This window comes from Rhineura floridana, chromosome 9 (genome assembly GCF_030035675.1).
Source record: "Rhineura floridana isolate rRhiFlo1 chromosome 9, rRhiFlo1.hap2, whole genome shotgun sequence".
Lineage (NCBI taxonomy): Eukaryota > Metazoa > Chordata > Lepidosauria > Squamata > Rhineuridae > Rhineura > Rhineura floridana.
Window position 1 is genome coordinate 88,531,311 of NC_084488.1, and position 24,580 is coordinate 88,555,890.

At 40.6% G+C, this 24,580-nt stretch overlaps 1 protein-coding gene across 32 annotated transcripts in view; it reads right to left on the reverse strand.

Moving 5' to 3' along the window:
- ANK2 (ankyrin 2) overlaps positions 1-24,580 on the reverse strand; it is a 568,387-nt gene that overhangs the window by 198,446 nt on the left and 345,361 nt on the right. For 31 of the 32 annotated variants that reach the window (XM_061585294.1, XM_061585292.1, XM_061585317.1 and 28 more), the window contains exons 3-4: positions 10,468-10,566; positions 8,432-8,530 (exon numbers count right to left, since the gene is read on the reverse strand). In XM_061585294.1, the coding sequence (XP_061441278.1) occupies positions 8,432-8,530; positions 10,468-10,566 (198 nt within the window). Of the gene's footprint in view, positions 1-6,331; positions 6,395-8,431; positions 8,531-10,467; positions 10,567-24,580 lie in introns of those variants that run through there. The other variant, XM_061585320.1, reaches the window with a different exon arrangement.

A 24,580-nucleotide genomic window follows, 5' to 3' on the forward strand; every position in this document is an offset into this window, starting at 1 on the left:
GACTGGTGAAGTGCCGGATGACTGGAGAAGAGCTAATGTTGTCCCTACCTTCAAAAAGGGCAAGAAGGAGGAACTGGGGAACTACAGACCAGTCAGCCTAACATCAATACCTGGAAAAACTCTCGAGCAGATTATAAAGCAGTCAGTCTGCAAGCACCTTGAAAACAGTGCTAAGAGCCAACATGGATTTATGAAGAACAAATCCTGCCAAACTAATCTTATCTCATTTTTTGATCGGATAACCTCCCTTGTAGTCTGTGGGAATGCTGTGGACATAATATATCTCGACTTCAGCAAAGCTTTTGACAAAGTGTCCTATGATACTGATTAGCAAGCTAGCTAAATGTGGGCTGAATGGAACAACTATTAGATGGATCCACAGTTGGCTCCGGAATCGTACTCAAAGAGTGCTTATCAATGGTTCCTTTTCAAACTGGGTGAAAGTAACAAGAGGGGTACCACAGGGCTCGGTCCTGGGCCCAGTGCTCTTCATCATTTTTATTAATGACTTGGATGAGGAGGTACAGAGCATGCTTATCAAATCTGCAGATGATACAAAATTGGGGGGGGCATAGCTAATACCGTGGAAGACAGAAACAAAATTCAAAGGGACCTTGATAGGCTGGAGCATTGGGCTGAAAACAACAGAATGAAATTCAACAGGGGTAAATGCAAAGTTCTACACTTAGGAAAAAGAAACCAAATGCACAGTTATCACATGGGGGATACTTGGCTCAGCAATATGACATGTGAGAAGGATCTTGGAATTGTCATTGATCACAAGCTGAATATGAGCCAACAGCGTGATGTGGCTGCAAAAAAGGCAAATGCTATATTAGGCTGCATTAACAGAATTATAGTTGCCAAATTGCATGAAGTACTTGTTCCCCTCTATTTAGCACCAGTTAGGCCTCATCTTGAATACTGCATCCAGTTTTGGTCTCCGCACTTCAAAAAGATGGAGACAAACTGGAACAGGTTCAGAGGAAAGCAACAAGGATGATCAGGGGACTGACAAGCCTATGCCTTAGCTTTAAGGTGAAACTGACCAGGCTGTATCTTTGCTTTGCTATGGCTAAACTTTCAAGCCTGTGCCTTTGTTTTAAGGTGAAACTGACCAGTGTGTTTTTGCTTTGTTATGTATAAACTTTCAAGCCTGTGCCTTTTCTTTGCTAGGGTGAACCTGACAAGCCCATGTCTTTGCTTTGTATTAAAGAGATCTCTTGCTTTCTCCCAGGGCTGGGGAGGGAAGGATCCTATACATTTAGAGAAGGAAGAGGGGAAGGAGAAGGAGGAGGAAGGGTGGGTGCGGGATAGAGACCCTTTAAAGCCCCTGTTGAAGCTGCTCCCACCGTCTATGAGCGGGTGTAGGAACCTATCCCTATTCTTTCCATGTTATTCCTACCTCTGGTACCAAAGTTTCTGTTAAAGAAGTAATGTCCAGGGTCGCATCTACTTTGTTAACTGAGGCACTACTGTAATCTGTCGAACTGTCTCATCCTTTTTTGAGAGCTCCCCAGGAATACCAGATTCAAACGCTTGATTTTGCCTATAGCTACAGTCCTGTTTCACCTGTAGTCTGTCCCTATGTTCTGATTCTTCATGAAGTGGACTACTTTGGTAAAGCTCCTGAGCTTGCATTTGATGCATGCAGTTTTAGATTCCACCTAAAAAACAAACTCGTCCATGCTACATTTATGGAAGGGCAGACAGAAAATAAATACTAAAGGGTGTGCTTGTTAACTCCTCCTTGAGAGTCCCTCCTTCCTATTCCTAGCCTTTAGATTTTCCTATCCTGATGGATACAGATGGTTTACATACATACATACATACATACATAATGGTATTGATTAATTGACTAAGCATTGCATCTCTAGTTTTTAAACATTATTTTGTATTAGTGAGCACACATAAAGCAGTCAAGATTCCACAGTTCAATTCACAATAAACTGATAAAATTCACCACAGTAAAACAATCTTCCTCTGTCTCTGGTTCAGCCAGTTTTAGCCCCAGAGCTGTTTTCCTGGCCATCTATATACTTTTCTGCTGGGCACATTACAAAACTAGAACACACAAAAATTGCCTTAGAGGATCTTGAAAGATTCCCAGGTGAAAGGTCTTCAAAAAGATCTCCTTAGATTGAATCCCTCATTCTTCATTCTCTACCTAAATTCATCCACCACTTTCCTTATTCTTCCACTACAGGAAAATAGGAAAGAGAAGGCATACACAGTATAAACCTAGTCCAAAAGCAGAGACAAGATGTTGTTCACCTGCTCTACCCTTCCCTCTCTTACTCTTAGAGACTTTGTTAGGAAATTGCTGCCTAGAAGGCATGTAATTATGTCTGGTTGCCAATGGGATGCCACCGAAGGGAAATAATCTTGTGGAAATAAACCTTTGCATTTATACATCTATTTCTACCAGCAAATTAGTACTTTATTTCCTGTTGTTATGGATCAGAAATTAACCATAGCTAAAATAGAAATGGGTGAAATACTCAGTTCTTGCATCCACGTCAAATAGGTAGATGGAGGGGGGAGTTAATGTAGCTGCAATCATTGCTAGAATATTTTTAACTGCATATTCAGCACAAGATAGGTTCCAAAAGCTGCTTACACCTAAATATATATTCAAGTCCTACAGCATCCTTATAATTGTTTGCATATGTATAAGATTTCAGTAGGAAGGAAATTACAGTGTGCTAGTGTGTCTTTTTATGTATGAGCATGTCTGTCTTTATTCTCTGAGTCTATTCAATTTGGATCGGAATTCAAGGACCAAACATCTGTTACAATGCCTGTAGACAGTGCCTAGAACATTTAGTGCTACTAATTAGTGCTGAAAAATTGGAATAATCATTGCATACTCCCTGTGAAGATGATATTTATTTCTGGCATTTTCCACTGAAATAGGATTCAGATTAAAAAAAAAAATACTGAAAAGTCAAATATTGGCATTGTATTAAAGCTTTTGGTGTAAAACAATATCAAACACAATTGGATAATGAACGTTCGTAGCAATTATATTACTAGAAGAAGTGAAAAACAAATTGATGGCTTCTTCAGCTAAAACAAAATCACAGCATTCATTTATTTATTTATTTTATTTTATTTCATTTATATACCGCCCTAAGCCTAACGGCTCTCTGGGCGGTGTATTTAATTCGATGGGATATAAAGGAAAACAAATTGGTCAATACTTGCCCTCATGACTTAGCAAAAAGCAAAATACTGAGCATTGTCATGGCTGTAATATAATCTCATACCTTTTCTTTCTCCATAATATATAGACTTTTTATTTTGTATAAAGTACCTAAATAATAATAATAATAATAATAATAATAATAATAATAATAATAATAATATAATAATCTGAATGGGCTGGACAGTAAAACATTTGGAAGAGGTTTGGGCAGGACCAAGAAAATGGGCATGGGTTAGTTTGTTACCTATTTTTAATGAGGCTTTGGAGAAGATTAGTTAGGATTAATAGGGGTCCCTAGACTTCCCCCCCTCCCATTCCCATCCTACAATTTCTCTTTGCTTCTTTGGTTTTAACCAAAGATATTGTCCCATACCAACTACATGCTAGCTAGTGGAAATAAATCAGAACTGCCGAGAGCTAAAATATCAGGGGAAGATTAAAGGGGAGTGTTTGGTTCATGCTGTTCTATTCTGTTTCTTTGTTCTCCCTTCCTTCATTAGTAATATGCACTGTGAAACTTCAGTTCAAGAAATTGTTTCTTCTTATTGTGCAATAGTGCTGCCTGTTATGAACCAGAGGGGTTCATAATAGGGACATAAATCTAAATCAACAACTTCCTATTGCATCCACAGTAATGGGCTGGTCCTACAGTTCAGTAAACTCTTTGCCTGACAAAAGAATGTTCAAATCCAAGGTGCAATTAACATCTAGTTTGACCTCCAGCTAACTGAATTCTGTGGTAATTCACAGGGCCTTAACAAGTTTGCCTGATTCCCAGCTAACCTAGAAAGAAAAGAGTCCATACTGTTTACACCATCAGAGAGACCCAAATAATACAATGAATAAGGGCACAATCCAACTCACCTTTCTGCTGGGCTGCGGTGAGTTGGATGCCGCAGAGAACGGACTCTGTGGGGGGCAGCAGCCCTCCGCCAAGGTAGAGATGTGGCTCCACCAGGAGCCTGATGGCATCACCAGAGATCTGCTGGGGATGTCCAGCCCAGTGGGTGGAGGGCCAGCAGAAGCCAGTGGAACCCCCCCAAAAAGGGTGTTCCTGAGCGCGGGGGGGACTTATGAGAGATCCTCCTAGCATTCAAACCCCTCCCCTAGGCCGTGATCCCTCTTCAAACTCCACTGGCGAAAAGGCCAGCGCAGTAAAAAAAAAAAAATCCCACTGAGGCCTACAGGGAGTGCTTACTCCCTGGGAGGGCCTGTTTGGTAGAGCCAGCACCTCCCAGCTGGCTTCTGTGCATGGCTCCCAATGGGAACCAGGCCGATGACTCCTGAGCTTTCCGCTGGCTTCTCTGCCACCAGCCCCCCCTCCGCTGGCTTCCCAGCACTTGGATTGCTCTGTTAATCCATTTCCTCTAAGCCATATATTCCTATCCTACAGTGCAGTAGAAGATATTCATAGATTACTCATGTTTAATTCCAAGGTATCTATATATCTATTTGCAAAGCCAAAGCCAACTTTATATAATATTTTAAGACCCTTACTATTATCATAGATATATTAATGAAATATTATTTAAGCACAGAATACATACAGATAGTACTTTTCACAAAAGCAAATAAACTTAACCAAAGAAGAAAACCATGACACTGAGATAGGCTGCAGGCTTTGGGATCTCCATAGCTTTTAGATGTAAGAATTCTGACTTCAGTAAATTGAAATTAATCTACTCTACGCATTGGTGCAGCTATTTGGGGTGCCGCCCTGGGCTCCTGCTAGGAGGAAGGGCGAGATATAAATCAAATAATAAATAAATTGCAATGTTTATGGACATTCCACCTCCTCACACAACCTAGGAAAAGAGGGGCTATGTCCTGTTGGTTGGAAGTGCTTCAACTATCAAAGTTTTGGTCAATTTTTAGACTGTAATGTTCTATGGGCATTGTGTAAACAGTTATATCTAAGACTACTGAGTGTGAATGGGGGAATTCACTTTATAAGGTGAATAAAGGAGTGTATGGAGTATGCGGGAGACTGAACAAGGAATGGGCACAGAGAAGAAACTGCAGGAATCCCCCCGCTCCACATCTATTAATTTACATGGGTCTGTATTTGCTATTGTCAATTTATAAATGCAACAGCAGCAACAACATGGCATTACTATAAGACATGGGAGCAGGCCTTGAATGGACTGCCTTCAAGTTGATTCCGACTTATGATGACCCTATGAATAAGGTTTGCATGGTAAGCAGTATTCAGAGGTGGTTTACCATTGCCTTCCTCTGAGGCTGAGAGGTAGTGACTGGCCCAAGGTCACCCCGAGAGCTCCATGGTTGTGTGGGGATTTGAACCCTGGTCACCCAGGTCGTAGTCCAGCACCTTAACTACTACACCACACTCCCTCATTACAAAATTGTATGGTGGTCACAGAAATATGTAGATACATTTAAAATCACATATCCATATGTAGCTTGGGGAACTTTAATGTCATGAACTCCAGTTGTGCCACACACAGGTTAAATTTTTCCATCTGACTACAGATGACCTTCTATTTTGTGATTTGTAAATTCCTTTCTACCCTTTCCTTTTCTGAAGCCTTTTCTTTTAGCTGCTGTGAGTCAGCAGCTACCAAAATAGATCAAAGTATCAAAGAGCTACTGCGGCATTTCCTTCTATGTAAAAGAGAAAAGAACACTATTCCAGATGCTGCTTTGCAGTTGTGGCTTGTGCATAGCCATTGTTTATTAATATTAAACTCTGGTGCTGACTAAGAGTTTAGCATTTTGGGACTACATTTTATTTTGCTAAATTAATGACCAAGTGCACAATCTACTGGGAAGTTCTCCTAAGCAAGCCCTATTGATCTGACCAGTGTTCTTGCACAGTTTCATTTCATATCAGTAGGCTTTGTGCATGTGCAGAAAAGCCACAATCCACCATGCCCCTTTTTATGCATGGAACTTCCCCAACTGTCAAATGTCAGCTTGCATTTCGACAGAGTAATCCTGCTGTTTGGTAAAAGAAAGGGGGGGAAATTAATGTAGCATGTGGATCTTTCTCAGATGCTACTTTAACAATGGCAAAACCTGAAATTTATACAAACCTGTTGGGAGAAGTAAAGATATTGAAAAGAAACCAGCATCTACATCAGTGATTTTCAGACTTCCTACCTTAATAGCATGTTGCAGAGGTTTAGAATAGAAGCAAGATATGGAAATGAACACCGCATTCCATAAGAACCAGCTGTTTATAACCTAAGCCAAATAAACAGGTTCAGGCCATTGCAAATTACCACTACTTTTCCCCCTTCCCAAAAATGTACCTTTCACATGCAGCATTGGAGAGTGGTGTGCAAATGGGAGTGCCACTTCATAGGCCATCACAGTGCCTGAAAATGTTATCAGTGGGAAGTTCCCAGTACAAAGATCCTGGGGAATTGCAGTGTGAAAGGGCTTCTGGCAGACTATCCCCAGATATCTTCATGAAAGAAAATTCCCATTGGTTAGGTATTTAAGACTAACAAAAGCCTGTGAAGTAACACTGGTCACTACTGTTAGGATGTAGGTTTGGGGGGAAGAAAAGGGGGTGGCAGGGCTCACAAAGTGGGAAAGCAGAAGGCATCAGCTGTAGGCAAGGCTGGGTGTAGCAGATAGCTGGCCAAGAAGCATTATCCTGTTCTGCTGGGTCTTGGTGCTCATAGGGGAAGTGGATGCAATTAAAAGGTCCAGTCAATGTCAGGCAAAGGTCAAGGCAGTTTCTCAAAGTAGGTCAGGACTGTGGCAGCTCCCAGTGGGCCCTGCTAGCTGAGGTTTAGAATATTTTGTCTCGGCCAAGATCTGGGACCATTCAAGGCCTTGTGTAGGCTGGCAGGGCCTGCACTCAGTTGGTCCCATTTCTCTGAGCAGACTGCTGTGATGACTTAAATGATCCTTGTCCAACTCTGCAGGAGCCAACTTATACGCTGTGGAAGGGATGGGGAGAACTACATCCTCAAGGGAGGGTCTGGGGAAAATGCTGAGGGTGGAGCACTCCACACTACCTGGGTGGAGCAGCCTGTATTTTCTCCTCATCTGTTTCTTCCTCACATTAAAGCAAGGTGCCATCTTCTGAGGCCAAAGGCATTTGGAATATGTAAATTCTTTCTGAGATTTCTCTTCATGAAAAAGTTTGGAAAGAACCATTCCTATTTCAAATTGAGATAAGGGGATCTTGTCCATGTCTCCTTTCCACACCAACCCCTGGGTGTTGTAGAGTATTCTAAGATGGAGGTTCATAAACTGTGGTCTGCAGACCACCAGTTGTCCACAAGTGTCATTCAGGTGGTCCATGGTGCATTTGTAAAAATACACTTAAAAACCGTACAGTATCTAGCACAGTGCAAAATAATTGCTACAACAGACCAAAGAAATCATTAAGTGGTCTGCAAAGACCCTCAGCAATTTTCAAGTGGTCAGTGAGGGAAAAAGTTTGGGAACCACTGTTCTAGGAGATGTTCAGGGTGCACTTTCATTTTGTGTGTGGCATCCACCAGGTGAGTTCAGTCTCACCATTGCCCAATGTAAACTGAGAATGTGACTTAGAATACACCCACAAATCTCCTAGAGTTTCACACAGCAGGGGAAGATTATTAAGCAAGCAATCTCTGAGGTCATAAGTGATCTTCTCACTGTGAAAAGCTTCCACAGAAACATAAGAGTTTTCAGGAACACAGTTTGAAAATAACTGATCGAGAGGGTAGGCAGTCGATTATTACATGTTGAGAATCCATAGCATTGTAAACTAATTTGAAAATATACAAGAGTGAAAAAATGTATATTTGGAGAAGCTAAAAAAAAGGTTTGACTTCAAGAATATCGGTATTGGTCAGTTTATGTACCTATAGGGTTCCTCACTGAATTCCACCAGTTGTATTCAACAGAGTAGACCCACTGAAATTAATGAACCTAAGTTAGTCATGTCTACTGTGTACTCTGAGTAGGACTAACACTGAATAACACCCACTGAAATTCTACATGCCAGGAAAAAGCTTTTAGTTTCATAAACTGGAGAATGAGAGGTGTCTTACTAGTGATACTAATGAGCATGATTTGCAAAATATTTAATTTAGCTATTGCACTCCAGTTGGTAAATTTAAATATAACCCACTGTGCTTAATAAATGGGGCACCTCACCATGTGTGACCAATTAACCTTGAATCAAATTTACCAACATAAGGGCTAGAGCACTTTATACAACATTACATTTTATAAAGGAGAAAATGCCAAACCTACCTGAGATTGTGCATTAATAGTGGCTCCTTCCTTAACTAGAACTTTGACAACTTCAGCTTGCCCAGCCAATGACGCAATGTGCAATGCAGTATTGCCTTTCTGTTCGATAAAATATATAAAAAATATTTATTTCGTTCATAATCAGCTTTCCCCCACAAAATGAGGTCCAAAGCAGATTACAATAAACAGTATTGACATTCATAATGTTACTGCCCAGACCCTTGTCTAGTGAATGCACAGGGATGAGGGTTCTACACGTTCTGCCTGGTAGGAATGTCTCCATGAACTGTGACAATGCCTCTTGCTTGCCTAGATGGAAGATGTGTGGGTGTGGCTGACTATAAAACCCTCTGACTTTTCATGACTGGAATGTAAACTAATATACAAAGGTTGAGAGTCTCATCTCTTGCTCTGCCCACTTTTGCCACTGTTCCTATCCACTTTTTGTCATATTTTCTTTTGGCTCTGGCCCTGCCTACCACCAACATGTAGCCCCCAGAAGGTTGACCATGACAGAGCGCACCCTTCAGACTGAAAAAGGTCTCTCACTCCTGGTCTATACTGACTGGCAGTGACTCTGCCAGTTCAGTCAGGAATCTCCCCCAGTACTGCCTGGAGAACTCAGGAGCCTGAATCTGTTTCCTTCACAGGACAAAAGGCAACAGGTTTAAACACTGGATGATAAAACTTACCTATAAGGGCAGGGGGAGATGTAATGGGAGATTATTATTATTATTATTAATTACACTTTTATACCGCCCCATAGCTGAAGCTCTCTGGGCAGTTTACAACATAAAAAGATGGCCCTTAACTATGGTTAAGGAATGAGGATTGGGCTGCATGATCTCATTGCTGCCTTATCTACCTTCTTTCCACTAAAACACAAATTCTGACAGTCCTTCCCACCACACCCATAGCCATGGTTTAATGTTACATCTGCCCTGACATTAAACATATTTAATGTAAACCAGTGTTTGCTCCTTAACCCAAGATTTGTAGACTATGGGTTGGATCCAGAGTTTGCTCCCACTGGCTGTAGAACCTGAGCAGAATTCTGCTCAGATGACCCTGCCGGCAGAAAAGGCAGGACAAGGGAGGCTATCCTTGCTGATTTCTCCATGGCACCTCCCACTCTGATCCAGAAAGTCCCCCAACCCTGTAGAGCAGCTTTGGGTGGGACAGAGAGTTGCAGGGAATGGGGTAAAATCAACTACAATAATCTCTGCCCCCATTTGGACAGTGTAATTCCTTCTCTGAATCAGAATCCTTAACCATCTGTTCACCAAGACAAAGTCTGGATCCAACACATTATGACCTACTCTTTTCCATTTCTGATTTTACAGCATAGGAAATGATTCTTTAAATCTACTTTAATCTAATGGATGTGCAGTTTGTGTAAGCTTGGTAGAGTTTGCTGAGGTCCATAAAACCTCTGTGCTTATTTATTTTATTTATTTACTGAACTTACATTCCGCCCTTCCTTCTGAAGTGGCAAACATATACAAGACAATGTAACAAAAAGAAAAGCGCTCTAAAACAGTTACAGGCTGGGCTCATACTGGGAGGAAGGGCAGGATATAAATCTAATAAATAAATAAATAAATAAATAAAACATTCCAAAACAATCAATTTTTTTAAGAAAAAAATAAAACACATGAAAAATATAGTAAAAACAGTTTAAAACATTCTAAAACATATGCTTAAAACATCCTTGCATTTGGATGGCATGCACAATAAGCATTAGGGAGGGCAGCATAGAGCGCAGTGTCAGAAGGAAAGTGTTAGAAATATACTAAGGAGTTGCAGCATGTTTCAGAAACATGGCTAGTGCACTTTAATGCATAGTTGAAACAGATACTATTCATCAATCTGTTTCAGGGACAGCCTTGGTGCCCTCCTGATGTTGCTAGACAACAACTCCCATCATCCCTGACCTGGCCATGCTACTTTGGTTGATCAGAGCTGTAGTCCAACAACCACATTGTCTACCCTTTCTCTATTTCAGTACTCTAAAAATGGTATAATGAATATATTACCTTAGTAGCAGAGTCCACTGCAGAGCCTCTTTCCAGCAATTCCTGAACCAACCCCACATGGCCTTCTTTGGCAGCCAGGTGTAGAGCATTGAGTCCATTCTGTAAGCAAAAAGCCCCCACCACATTTGTCATTAATCACCATGGTCCGATCTGGCCCCTCAGTAAAGGGCTATAACTCAGTGTACAGCATTTGCTCTGAATGCAGATTTGGCTGCAATCCCTGGCATCCGCATCTAAAAGATACGCAGCTGAGATCTTAGGAGAGCCACCGCCAATCAGAGTAGACCACACTAGGCGTTTCTCTGACCGCATTCACATATGTGTACAGAACCCTGCATCAGCCATGCCCATCACACAAACACCCACACATCTCTTTGCAAACACAAGAAATTCTGAGTCATATAAAGACACAACTCATATGTTAGGCACATATGAACCTCACATATGATTCATGGCACTACAGGTCTTTTGAAATTTGATAGACTTTGGCTACCCATTTGCCAGGATTTGGGATGAGTGCATGGAGGGTGGGAGAAGCACACAGGCAGTTGCCTGGCAAACACAGAGCTAGGCAGTTTTCTGATCTCTGTGACCTCCCCCTATGTCACTGATCTACTGATCTCAAAAAGGACTGATCTACTGATCTCAAATAGGCTTCAGAAAGTTCAAAGGAGTCTGCATAGCACCCTCATTTAAACCTCCCAAAGGCTGTCTGAGCTGGTCCCTTGAACACAGTATATAAAGTCTGAATTGGATGGAATTTCTGTCATTTCTGTCCACTCAAGTGTTGAAACGACTACTTTGCCCTGTTTGTGCTCAAGGTTACGTGGCATGCCCACTTCTGCTGACCATGGGCTTGTCCATATGGGAGTGTAATGTGGATTTGAAGCTGCTTGTATCTCAGTAGTGGTTTTGCAGCATCCATATGATGCCATATGGGCATGTGTCCTACTTTACATTCCTCAATTTGAAAAGTTGCCAGAGGCAATTCCTCTGTTTGAAGCACTCCTCCATGTTAACAACTACCCTGTGCAGGTCTTGTTTAAAGATAAAGAATCATAAAAGGTAATCTTCAAGTTGCCTATCAGTGATTAGCACATCAACATTGGATTGAGCAGACAATACAGGTAACCTGGTCACAGCCTTCACCACTATGGGTGAGATGTACTGTATTACTTAAATTATAGTAATGATGTCAACATTTGCACCTATACATATAAATTAGGACATGCAAAATTAATGCAAATTGGTGTCCAATCACCATCTGGAGATTATTATTTTTTTGCCACCTTCCATTTGCAGAGTTCACATTTTACCTTCCATCCATCCCGGGGTGCTTTGAATGCCTATCCCACCACCTAACCCCAGGAATGGGGACCCAGGTAACCCCCATCCCCTCATGAACCCCCCCCCCAGGCACCCAGGATGTTCAAATGGTGACCACCACTGTCTCACTTGCCTAACACCATTGCCAAGTCTCCCTCTCTCCTCCCCTGATGGGTTGCCAAGCCTCCTCCTCTTCTCCCCCACAGGCTGTCAAGCCTGCTCCTCTCCTCCGCCCATGGGTCAAGTCTTCTTCTCTTCTCGCCTCCCACATGGGTTGCCAAACTTCCTCCTGTCATTCTACACACACACGGGTTGCCAAGCTTCCTCTTTTCCTCTCCTCCTAGATTGCCAAGCTTCCTCCTGTCCTCCCCCACCTGTTGCTCACTCACTTGCTCTCCAACTCTCTCCTGCTCAGGTTAACATGCTGTAGGTCACAGCACCACCTGGCTGTGGGCAAGCAAACTGCAGTGCAATACTTTGAGGCTTACGTAGAAATAGAAACATTTGTTACCCTCTCTCCATTGTAACAATCCCACAGCAGAGTACATAAATAATTTTTAAAGTGCAACATTTAAAATAAAACAGTAACTCATTGTATCTGGTAGAGGCAAAGGACCTTTTTTCTTTATAAATGAAGAATAAATTTGATCCTTTCTCAGATACAGATATTTACATTCTACCTACCAAACATAGGCATTCTGTTTGCACGAAATGAAAAGTAAGCCTTGCTAGTGTGTCTAGTAACTATTAGACCTTACTTCTACATAATAGTCACAGCCATTTCTTTTTTGTTTGCTACTTTGTTTTTGTGATGGTAGGCTGGGGCCAAAGCAGAGTGAAGCAGAAAGGAACACCACTGGAAATAAGAAAAGAAGACTAAAATGTCCGGTGTGTAGATTCCTATATTCCCATAGTGAACCTCACAAACTGTCTTTAAAAAAAACAACTCTGGCAGCCTACTTCAGCATAAAATTGTAGTGGTGGTGGTGAAAAGCTTTAAATAAATAAATAGATGTGTGCTGGCTGTAAGAAATGACCTATATGGGACTATTTTAAAGACATAGCCTCTATATGTGCAGTGCCTTGAAAAGGTATTTGCCCCCAGTCTGATTTTCTGCATGGTTGCATATTTTGGGCACTGAATGTTATCAGATTTTGAACCAAAACCTAATATTAGAGAAAAGAAAACCTGAGTGAACAAACACAACATTTTGATACATTTTCATTTATTTATTAAAGAAAGTTAAGCAACAACCAATGCTCCCGTGTGAAAAAGTAACTACCCCCTTAGACTCAAAATCTGGTTACACCACCTTTAGCGGCAATGACTGCAACCAAACGCTTCCTGTAGTTTTTTATCAGTCTCTAACATCGCTATGATGGAACTTTGGCCCACTCCTCCATGCAGAACTGTTTTAACTCAGTGACATTTGTGGGTTTTCGAGCATGAACTGCTCCTTTCAGGTCCTGCCACAACATCTCAATGGGGTTTAGGTCTGGACTTTGACTAGGCCATTCCAAAACTTAAAATTTCTTGTTCTTCAACCATTGCTTGTTGTGTTTCAGATCACTGTCTTGCTGCATGACCCACCTGCACTTCAGCTTCAGCTAACAGATGGATAGCCTGACATGCTCCTGTAGAATTCTCCGATACAAAGCAGAATCCGTGGTTCCTTCAATGATGGCAAGTTTTCCAAGCCCTGATGCAGCAAAGCATCCCCAAACCATGACACTGCCACCACCATGCTTGACCATTGGTATGAGGTTCTTCATGTGGTATGCAGTGTTTGGTTTTCCCCAGACATAATGGAGCCCATGTTGCCCAAAAAGTTCCTTCTTTGACTCATCTGTCCATAGAACGTTGTTCCAGAACTCTTGAGGATTATCCAGGTGCTTTTTGGCAAACTCTAGATGAGCATTCATAATTCTTCTTGAGCAGTGGTTTTGGCCTTGCTACTCTGCCATGAATCCCATGTTTGCACAGTCTCTTTCTGATGGTGGAGTCATGAACACTGACCTTAGCTGAGGCAAGAGAGGCCTGCAGATCCCTGGGTGTTGTTCTAGGGTCCTTCATGACTTCGTGGGTGAAACTGCTCTTGGAGGGATTTTAGCAGTTCGGCCACTCCTGGGAAGATACACTACTGTCCTAAACCTTCTTCATTTGGTCAATATGGCTCTTACTGTGGTTCAATGAAGCCCCAGAGCCTTAGAAATGGCTTTGTAACCCTTTCCAGAGTAATATGCATCAACAACTGTTTTCCAGAGGTGTTCAGGAATTTCTTTTGATTGTGGCATGATGACGCTTTGGGATCTGTGTACTAGCAACATCAATCTGATGGCAAGGGCCAAAGTTAGTCAGATTTATATTGGGCAGGGCTGGCCCAAACCAGGCCTGATTGTTTACCAAGGTATTCAGACACATGGTCCTAATAATCCCCTTCATTGGGTTGAGTAAACTAGAGGGACAATAACTTTTTCAAACCTGAAGATTGCATGTTTGATTACCTAGCACACCAAACAAATAAAATAAGCACCAAATTTTGGTGTAATTTTTTCTCTCTGACTCCATCTATATATTACTACACCCCACAAAATATCTGACAGAATTCAATGTGAAAAATATGCAACAAATCAGACAGGGCAAATACTTTTTCACGGCACGGTAAAAAAAGGCAAGCATGCAAAATGTGTATAGGAGATAAAGTGATGAAAGACCCAGTTGCAAGAATGAAACAACAGTGTGAATCTCTGTCTGTGTTGGAATTTATTTTTTAGATGTTTTTAAAGCTTTTTAAAATAAATAAATAAATAAATTGTAAATTAACATGGTTTAGTTGTCAGAATTGCACCCTTGTTTAGTGAAGATATATGAAGACGTATCAATTATTTAAATAGGCCTTTTTTCCTTGGTGGTTGAGTTAAAGCAATCTGCTGTGGAACTTACTCATGAGTAAATTTGCATAGGACTGCAGTTTTGGACAGATGGAAGTCAAAGGCTTCATGTCTAAAATGTATAATAGCAGAGGTTGCTGCCAGTAATGAAAGCAAACCAGCACAGATCAAAGACACAGCATGCTGTATGACGCAGCAAGGAGGCAGAAACTGCTGCTGACAAACTTAAAAATATCATCAATCTATGTTTTTCACAACTTCATGTGGCACTGTAGTTTACATGAAATGAGGTAATGGTATCATATAAAAGGTAGCTAAATATCAGAGACAAGAGCAAAGTTTGAGAAGCACAAGACTCTCTGCAGAACAGGCATTTGATAGAACTGGGGGCAGGAAAAAGGGACCTGGATTTAGCAATGCTTACAGAGATGACTACATCAACCATCCTTATGAAGAGAAGTCACACATTGCTCCAGTACTGTGAGAACTGTAGCAGTGCTGCTTCTTTCTACACCAATAAGATCAAGCAAGAAGCTCTGGACCAGGTGACAGAAGCCCTTGCTATGGATCCTTCCACACCAGTGTCAACTCAGAGGAAACTGGGTTTAACGCTGGCATGGAAAAGAGCCAGTCTGGACATAACACTAAACTCTCAGACCATAGAATCATATAACTGTAGAGTCAGAAGGGGCCTATAAATCCATCAAGTCCAACCCCTCACTCAATGCAGGGATCCAAATTAAATCATAACCATCAGGTGCCTCTCCAGCTGCCTCTTCAATGCCTCCAGTGTCGGAGAGCTCACCACCTCCCTAGGTCATTGGTTCCATTGTCATACCGCTCTAACAGTTATGAAGTTTTTCCTCGTGTTCGGTCAAAATCTGGCTTCCTGTAACTTGACCCCATTATTCCATGTCCTGCACTCTGGGATGATCAAGAAGAGATCTGCGGGGCAACCTTTCAAGTACTTGAAGAGTGCTATCTTATCTTCCCTCAGTCCTCTCTTCTCAAGGCTGAACATGCCCAGTTCTTTCAGTCTCTCCTTAGAGGGATTTGTTTCTAGTCCCCTGATCATCCTTGTTCCCCTCCTCTGAACCTGTATCCAGCTTGTCTGCATGCTTAAAGTGTGATGTCCAGAACTGGACACAGTACTCAAGATAAGGCCTAACCAGTGCCGAATAGAGGGGAACCAATACTTCACACGATTCGGAAACTATACTTCTGTTAACGCCTTTTTTGCAGCCACATCACACTGTTCACTCATATTCAGCTTCTGATCAATTACAATCCCAAGACCCTTCTTGCATGTAGAATTGCCGAGCCAAGTATCCCCCATCTTATAAATGTGCATTTGGTTTCTTTTTCCTAGGTGTAGAACTTTGCACTTGTCCCTGTTGAATTTCATTCTGTTGTTTTCAGCCCACTGCTCCAGCCTATGAAGATCCCTTTGAATTTTGTTTCTGTCTTCCAGGGCCCCCTCTAGCATGCACACCTTAGCATGGTGAGGGGGTTTGAGAGTGTTGAAGAAGCTGAGAGCAATGCCGTCAGGAGTCTAGACCAAGAGGCTAGACTCCTAGCAGGGGCATCAAAGGCCGAATGGTCAAAGCTGAGACACCAGACTAAGATGCATCCAAACTCAGAGGAAGGCAATGGTAAACCACCCCTGAATACCTTTTACCACAAAAACCCTATGAACAGAGTATCCAAAATGCAACACAAGATAGTGCTGAAGATGAGATCTCCAGGTCAGAAGGCACTCAATGAGCTACTGGGGAAGAACAAAGGACAAGTACCAGTAGCACTGAGACTAATGACACAGCTGGGTCAACGCTGTAAGGAAGCCCAGAGGCTGATGCGCACAGATGCAAAAGGAGAGTCCAGAGTTGTACGACTCACACAACAGAAACATGAAATGTGAGATGCATGAACCAGGGAAAGTTTGAAATTGTCAAGAAAGAAATGGAACATACCAACATTACAATACTTGCCGTGAGTGAATTAAAATGGACAGGAATGGGACATTTTTAATCAGGCAACTACAAAATCTTTTATGCAGGAAATGAGAATTTAAGAAGAAACTGAGTTGCTTTAATACTGAGATGTGATGTAGCAAAAGCAATTAGGAGCTACAACACAAGGTCTGAGTGAGTTATATCAATGAGATTAAATGGGAAACCTATTAGCATAGCCATCATTCAAGTCTACGCTCCAATGGCAAACGCAGAAGAAGAGGAATTGGAGAGATTTTATGCAGAAGTACAGGAAGAAATTGATCACACACCCAAACAAGATGTGCTGATAATCATGGGGGATTGGAATGCAAAAGTAGGAAACAGAGAAGAACTAGGAACTGTGGGGAAATGGGGCTTAAGAGACAGAAATGAAACAGGAGAAAGACTTATCAAATTCTGTGAAGCCAATAATTTGTTTCTTGCAAACACATTTTTTGAGCAACCAAAAAGACAACTGTAAACATGGACATCACCAAATGGTCAATATAGGAATCAAATTGATTATATAACTGGTAACAGAAGATAGAGAAGTTCCACACTTTCCAAAACAAAACCAGGAGCAGACTGGGGTACAGGACATGAACTGGTAATATTGAAAATCAGAGTAAAGCTAAAGAAGAACAAGCAATCATAATGCCAACATACAGTTTAAATAACATCCCAGAAGAATATAAAGATCAAATAAGGAACAGATTTGAGGCTTTAAACTTATTATTATTATTATTATTATTATTATTATTATTATTATTATTATTATCTTTATTTATACCCCACCATTTTTCCAAAACTGGAATTCATGGCGGCTTCCAGATAAAAAATACATATAATTAAAAACATACAAAGTCTACATTAAAATAAGATCAAACTATTTCCAATATTAAAACCATACACACATATAGCTAAAAGAGTTCAAACTAGTTTAAAAATAATATAATAGACATTAGCAATGCAGCACCCTTCACGCCCTATCCTTAGCCTTAAATTCCAAAGGCTTGTTGGAATAAGAAGGTCTTTGCTTGTCAGCGGAAGGACTGCAACTTAGTTGACAGAGAACCAGAAGAACGATTGAGTGAAGTCAGAGACATTATTAGGGAAGAACGCAAAAAGAATTTTACCTCTAGTTAAAAAGACAGACCTCAATGGATGACTGAAGAAACTCTTAAAATGGTTAAAGGAAAGCAAAAGCAAAAGTAGATAGAAACATGGTTAGAACTCTAAATGCAACTATGCAGTGACTAGTACGTAAGGACAAAGAGAACTATTACAATAGTTATTGTATAGAAATAAAAGAGGACAACAAAAAGGGTAGAACAAGAGCCCTATTCAAAAAGATTAGAGAAATTAAAGGGAAATTTAAACCAAGAGTAGGGATGTTGAATAATCAACAGGGGAACACACTGACTGACCAAGATGAAATAAAAGGAAGATGGAAGTAATACACTGAAGAACTCTATAAAAGAGATGCCAGGATGACAGTTTCATTCATGGAGGAACCGTATGATGAAGAACCAGAAATTTCAGAATGTGGGGTGAAAGCTGCTCTTAAAATACTTGGAAGAAACAAATCACCAGGAACAAATGACATAGCAATAGAGTTGCTACAAGCTACTGAAACAGAATCTTTCAAAATTTTGACAAAAATTTGTCAAGAAATATGGAAAACTAAACAATGGTCCACAGACTGGAAGCGTTCACTATATATCCCAATTCCAAAGAAAGGGGATCCTCAAACTACTGCCTTGCAAATACAATAACGCCAGAACCAGAACTATCACTAAAAGCTAAAGTCAAGATTCTACAACAAAGGCTCTCACCATATATGGAGTGAGAAATGCCAGACATCCAAGCTGGATTAAGAAAGGAAAGAGGCACCAGAAATCATATAGGAAACATACGTTGGATAATGGAACAGACCAAGGGATTTCAGAAGAAAATCACCCTGTGCTTTATACATTACAGCAAAGCCTTTCATTGTGTAGATCACGAAAAACTATGGAATGCTTTAAAAGAAATGGGGGTGCCACAGCATCTGATTGTCCTGATGAGCAACCTATACTGTGGACAAGAGGCTACTGTAAGGACAGAATATATGGAGAAACCGGTTGGTTCCCAATTGGAAAGGATGTGAGACAGGGGTGTATTTTATCACCCTATTTGTTTAATCTATACGTAGAACATATCATATAGAAAGCAGGATTGGACCAAGATGAAGGAGGTGTGAAAATTGGAGGGAGACATATCAAAAATTAAAGATATGCAGATGATACCATACTACTACTAGCAGAAACCAGTAATGATTTGAAATGAATGCTGATGAAAGTTAAAGAGGAAAGCACAAAAGCAGGACTACAGCTGAATGTCAAGAAGACTAAAGTAATGACAACAGGAGAGTTATGTAACTTTAAAGTCAACAATAAGAACACTGAACTTGTCAAGGATTATTAATACCTTGGCACAGTCATTAACCAAAATGGAGACAATAGTCAAGAAATCAGAAGAAGGCTAAGACTGGGGAGGGCAACTATGAGAGAACTAGAAAAGATCCTCAAATGCAAAGATGTATCATGAACACTATAGTCAGGATCATTCAAACCATGGTATCCCTGATCTCTATGTATGGATGTGAAAGTTGGACGGTGAAAAAAGTGGGTAAAAGAAAAATCAACTCATTTGAAATGTGGTGTTGGAGGAGAGCTTTATGCATACCATGGACTACAAAAAAAGACAAATAATTGGGTGTTAGAACAAATTAAACCAGAACTATCACTAGAAGCTAAACTGATGAAACTGAGGTTATCATACTTTGACACATAATGAGAAGACATGATTCACTAGAAAAGACAATAATGCTGGGAAAAAACGAAGAGAGTAGAAAAAGAGGAAGGCCAAACAAGAGATGGATTGATTCTATAAAGAAAGCCACAGACCTGAACTTACAAGATCTGAACAGGGTGGTTCATGACAGATGCTATTGGAGGTTACCGATTCATAGGGTCGCCATATGTCGTAATCAACTTGAAGGCACATAACAACAACAAACTTCCAGGATATTAGCTATCCCTCCCAATTTTGTATCATCTGCAAATCTGATAAGCATTCCCTGCACCTCCTCATCCAAGTCATCAATAAACATGTTGAAGAGGGAGGTTTCCTGATCAAAAAATGATTGAAGACCACTGGGCCCAGGAACAAGCCCTATGGTACCTCGCTCGTTATGCCCCCCCAGTTTGTTCACAGCATTCCTATAGTCTACCAGGGAGGGTACCTGATCAAAAAATGATATAAGATTAGTCTGGCAGGATTTCTTCTTGATAAATCCATGTTGGCTTCTAGTAATCACTGCACTGTTTTCAAGTTGCTCACAGATTGACCGCTTTATAATCTGCTCCAGAATTTTCCCAGGGATCAATGTCAAGCTGACTGTTCTGTAGTTGCCCTTTTTGAAGATAGGGATAACATTAGCCCTTCTCCAGTCATCCGGCACTTCCCCCATCCTCCACAATTTCACAAAAATAATAGTGGTTCTGAGAGTTCTTCAGCTACTTTTGCTTCCTTTACAATCAAGTATAACATGATTACTTTCTCCCAGAATTTTCGTAACTTCCACTTCACCCACTAAGTCATCTCTATTGTTTAGAATCAAGTTAAGGATAGCTGATCCTCTAGTTGCTTCCTCCACTTTCCATAGGAGAAAGTTATCTCCAACACAAGTCAGGAATTTCTTGGAGGGTCCATGTTTGGCAGAATTTGTCTCCCAGCAGATATTAGGGTAGATAATTTCAATTAACTGCAGCTTATCATTATGCATGAACCCAAAACTGTGGTTGATTATAACTATGATTTAGAGAAACAAGTTTTAAAGACTTAAACCATAGATAGGACTAAATATCAACAGATTGTTCTATTAGACATACTGATAAACTGTGGTTAGTTGAAAATGGAAAATATTCCAATGCTCACAGCCATGCCAGAGGAGTAGAGGGGATGGGTGGAGATGATGATCCTGAGCCTCATTCACATAACGCTACACTATAATTTAGTCTAAATGAGGCCCTGTAAAGTCTAGGTCTTTTCATATTAGGCACTGCTGTCACACTCCATACATACACATACCACCAGAGTAATGACACTTCTGAGCTTTGGATAGTGTAAAACCTATCCAACAAAAATCACTACATAAGGAAAGCCTCAGGTGCTATAAGTGGTGGCTTTTCTTTTGTGATTTAATTTAATTTTAAAACAACCAATACAAGAACTGCATTTATACTTATTAAAAAACACAAAAAAACAATGTGAATGGTTATAGCCTGTCTACGTGTTCCAGAAAGTTTAAAATGGTTGCCAAATTTCCAGTGAGTAAATTTTTTCGTGACAATCATGAACATACTGCATCAATTTATTCATGATATGAGCATGATGTTACAAACCTTAGAAAACCACTCCACTTGTCCCTACACCTAGATATTCAATGCTTTTCCAAAATTATTCTTGCTGATATACATAGTTTCCAAGTCAGAGAACTATATTCTTCTATCTGCTTGATCTTGGAAAAATCCTAAAAAAACCACTTCTGGTTGAAACAAAATTTTTGTTCCATAAATCTATTCAGTGTTATATTTCCCAGTAATGAACAACCATATATGCAGAAAACAGGCATCATTACTGGTACATATCTGTTGAGCCCCAGCAGCCCCAGGTAAACCAGGGAGAGGTGTCGGAAGAGGACAAGGCTTTTGAGGGCGTTGAGGAAGGGTGAGATACCGACAGCCCACAAGTCCCCACGGACAGCCTCCCTGTCAACGTGGATCCCGCTCCATCTGCAAGCGCTCTTACAGCGCTCCACAACCATGTACACATGTGAGCACACATGATAACCACACACATGCATGTACTCATTCTCTTCCCCCCGGATAGCAATTAAGCTTGAAAAAAGCTTTCTATTGGCAACAATAGAAGACTTCTTTCAAACTCAATTTCAACAGGGTGAAGGACGGAACCCCATGGACATCAGGGAAGGCCCCTGTGGGTGCATATGTGCCCATGGGCACCACACTGGTGACCCATGATAATAGAATCAAGCCATAAACATTTATTACAAACATGAATCCGCGTAACTGACGATGGGAATCTTGAAATTAGTAACTGTGAAGATATGTGATTGCGTTTAAATGTTTTAGATGTTCTAATGTTTTAAAATGTTTTAAATGTAAACATGTTTTATTTAACTTCAAATTGTATTGTTTTAATATATTTTTTGTTTTGCCACCCTGGGCTTCTTTGGGAGGAAGGGCTTGATACAAACAAACAAATAAATAAACAAATAAACATAAGCAATATACTGGGGATATCATTTTATTAGTAGGAACACTTACATAATTCAGGCCCAAGGGTTCATCTAAGACAGAGACTGAGATTTATAACTAAATGCAAGAATCCTGGCTGAATCTTGCAAATATGAAATGAGCTGGATACAAAAACAAGAAGCAACATTTATTTTGAAGTCTAGCTAATTTCTGTAGAACCTACCTCCATGTATCTTTTAAAAGGAAGAATATTTTTAATAAATAAAAGCACACAAAAAATATACTTGGGATCAATGCACAATCCTTACTAGCTCACCTTGCTAAAACAGGAAATATGGGAGATTTCCTTATAACTATAGACTGTGGTATTTGATATTAAATGAATTGACAATACTTTACAGATTTCATTAAAGGATCTATTCAGTTTTAATGATCAGTGGAAACAGCAAAAGGTCAGCTGAGCACAATTCAACCTATTTAGGAAAGAGCCTGGCGGGAAACCAAATGCCTTTTTATCTGATTAAATGGATCAAGGCAGCAGAACACCACAGAGAGAAAGATTCATGTTGATTCCCCCATTATCCACCAGCCTATTCTGGATGTATGGGTACAACAATTTTTTTTAAAAAGCCTTTCAGTAATAGAACACAAGATTTAATGTTTTGTGAGTCTTTCAATGAAGAGCCCACTCTGGATTCTAAAAAATAGTGCTGTGAACCTAAAGAAAGTGAAGGAAAAAATGAAGGAAAATAAAAGAGCAAAGCTGGGTTAATTGTACGCCTTTTCACATGATTTTATTTATTTATTTATTAAATTTATATCCTGCCCTTCCTCCCAGAAGGAGCCCAAAGCGGCAAACAAAAACACTAAAGCACTCTAAAACACCTTAAAAACAAAAGACTTTAAAACATTAAAACAAAACATCTTCAAAAACTTATTAAAACAAAAAAGCTTACAAACAGCTTTTCCTTGGAATTGAATTGCAAAGTCTTCCTAAACCTGATTATCTGAAGAACTGATATTGACCACTGTTTACACATAGAATTATTCTATGGTAACATCTTACCATCTTAAAAACATCTTAAAAAGCAATTCCAATACAGATGCCAACTGGGATAAGGTCTCTAATTAAAAGGCTTGTTGAAAGAGAAAGGTCTTCAGTAGGCACTGAAATGATAACAGATATGGTGCTTGTCTAATATTTAAGCAGAGGGAATTCCAAAGTGTGAGTGCCACAACACTAAAGATCCGCTTCCCATGTTGTGCGGAATGGTCCTCCTGATAAAATGGTGAGGGAGGCTCTCATCTGTAGAGCACAGTGATCGGTTGGGTATATAAGGGGCAAAACAATCTTCCAGGTATCCTGGTCCCAAGCTGCATAAGGCTTTGTACACCAAAACCAGAACCTTGAACTTGGCCTGGTAGCTAATGGGCAGCCAGTGCACTTCTTTCAGCAGGAGGGTAACATGTTGGCGATACCCTGCCCCAGTGAGCAGTTGAGCACTTCATCTTTGAGATGGCACACTCTTACCTAATTTCAGCCCTGTACTTGTTTATCCAACTAAGAACTCAATCAATGGCTGACAGTGGTTCCAAGTGAGGACAAGTGAATCATGACTAACCAGTGACAGTTTCCTTGTGTCTCTGTTACCATGGAATAATTCTATGTGTAAACAGTGGTCAATATCAGTTCTTCAGATAAGCAGGTTTAGGAAGACTTTGCAATTCAATTCCAAGGACACACTGCCCTATGAGTGACCTAGGAAAGGTGGTACAGGTACATTGCTAAAGAAACCCCAGTGATTCCCTTCCCCATATTAAAAACTATAACAACAAATAAGCTTGTCAGTTTTTATAATAACCCCACATCAAGGTTTACAATATCCGTATCTCAGATTTTGCAAATATGCTAGGGATCACCAGCCTGGTACCAATGGGCACAATGGGGCACACAAAGGCCTTGCTTTGGTGCCACAATCCCCAAACTCCCAGCTTCCTTTTAACAAATAAGTAAGTAAATAAGTTTCTAGCATTTTCACAACCCAAGATATGAGGCAAAATGTACAGACACCATTCTTCTAATGTTTTAGAGCTCTGCTCACGGCCAGAGTTCGATTCCAATGGAAGGAGGAAGTCAAATCTCCGGTAAAAGGAGTCAAGGTCCACTCAGCCTTCCATCCATCCGTGGTCGGTAAAATGACTACCCGGCATATGCTGGGGGGTAAAGAAAGGCCGGGGAAGGCACTGGCAATCCCACCCCATATATACGGTCTGCCTAGTAAACGTCGCAAGACATCACCCTAAGAGTCAGAAACGAGTTGCACTGTAAGTGCGGGGACACCTTTACCTTTTACCCTGCTCTGGGGGGGGGAGATGAATGTGTGGTCTCTGTGTATGTGTGGTCTGTGTGAGAGAGGGGCAGATGTATATCTGAAATGTGTGTGCTTGAGTGGGAGAGAGATGCATGTGTGCCTATGTGAGTGTGAGCAAGAGAGTGAGTGTGGTATGGTCACCTTGTACTTTTTTTTCTGGTACTGGGAAATGCTCCCTGTTGTTATTAGATTTCAACAGCATCAGCCA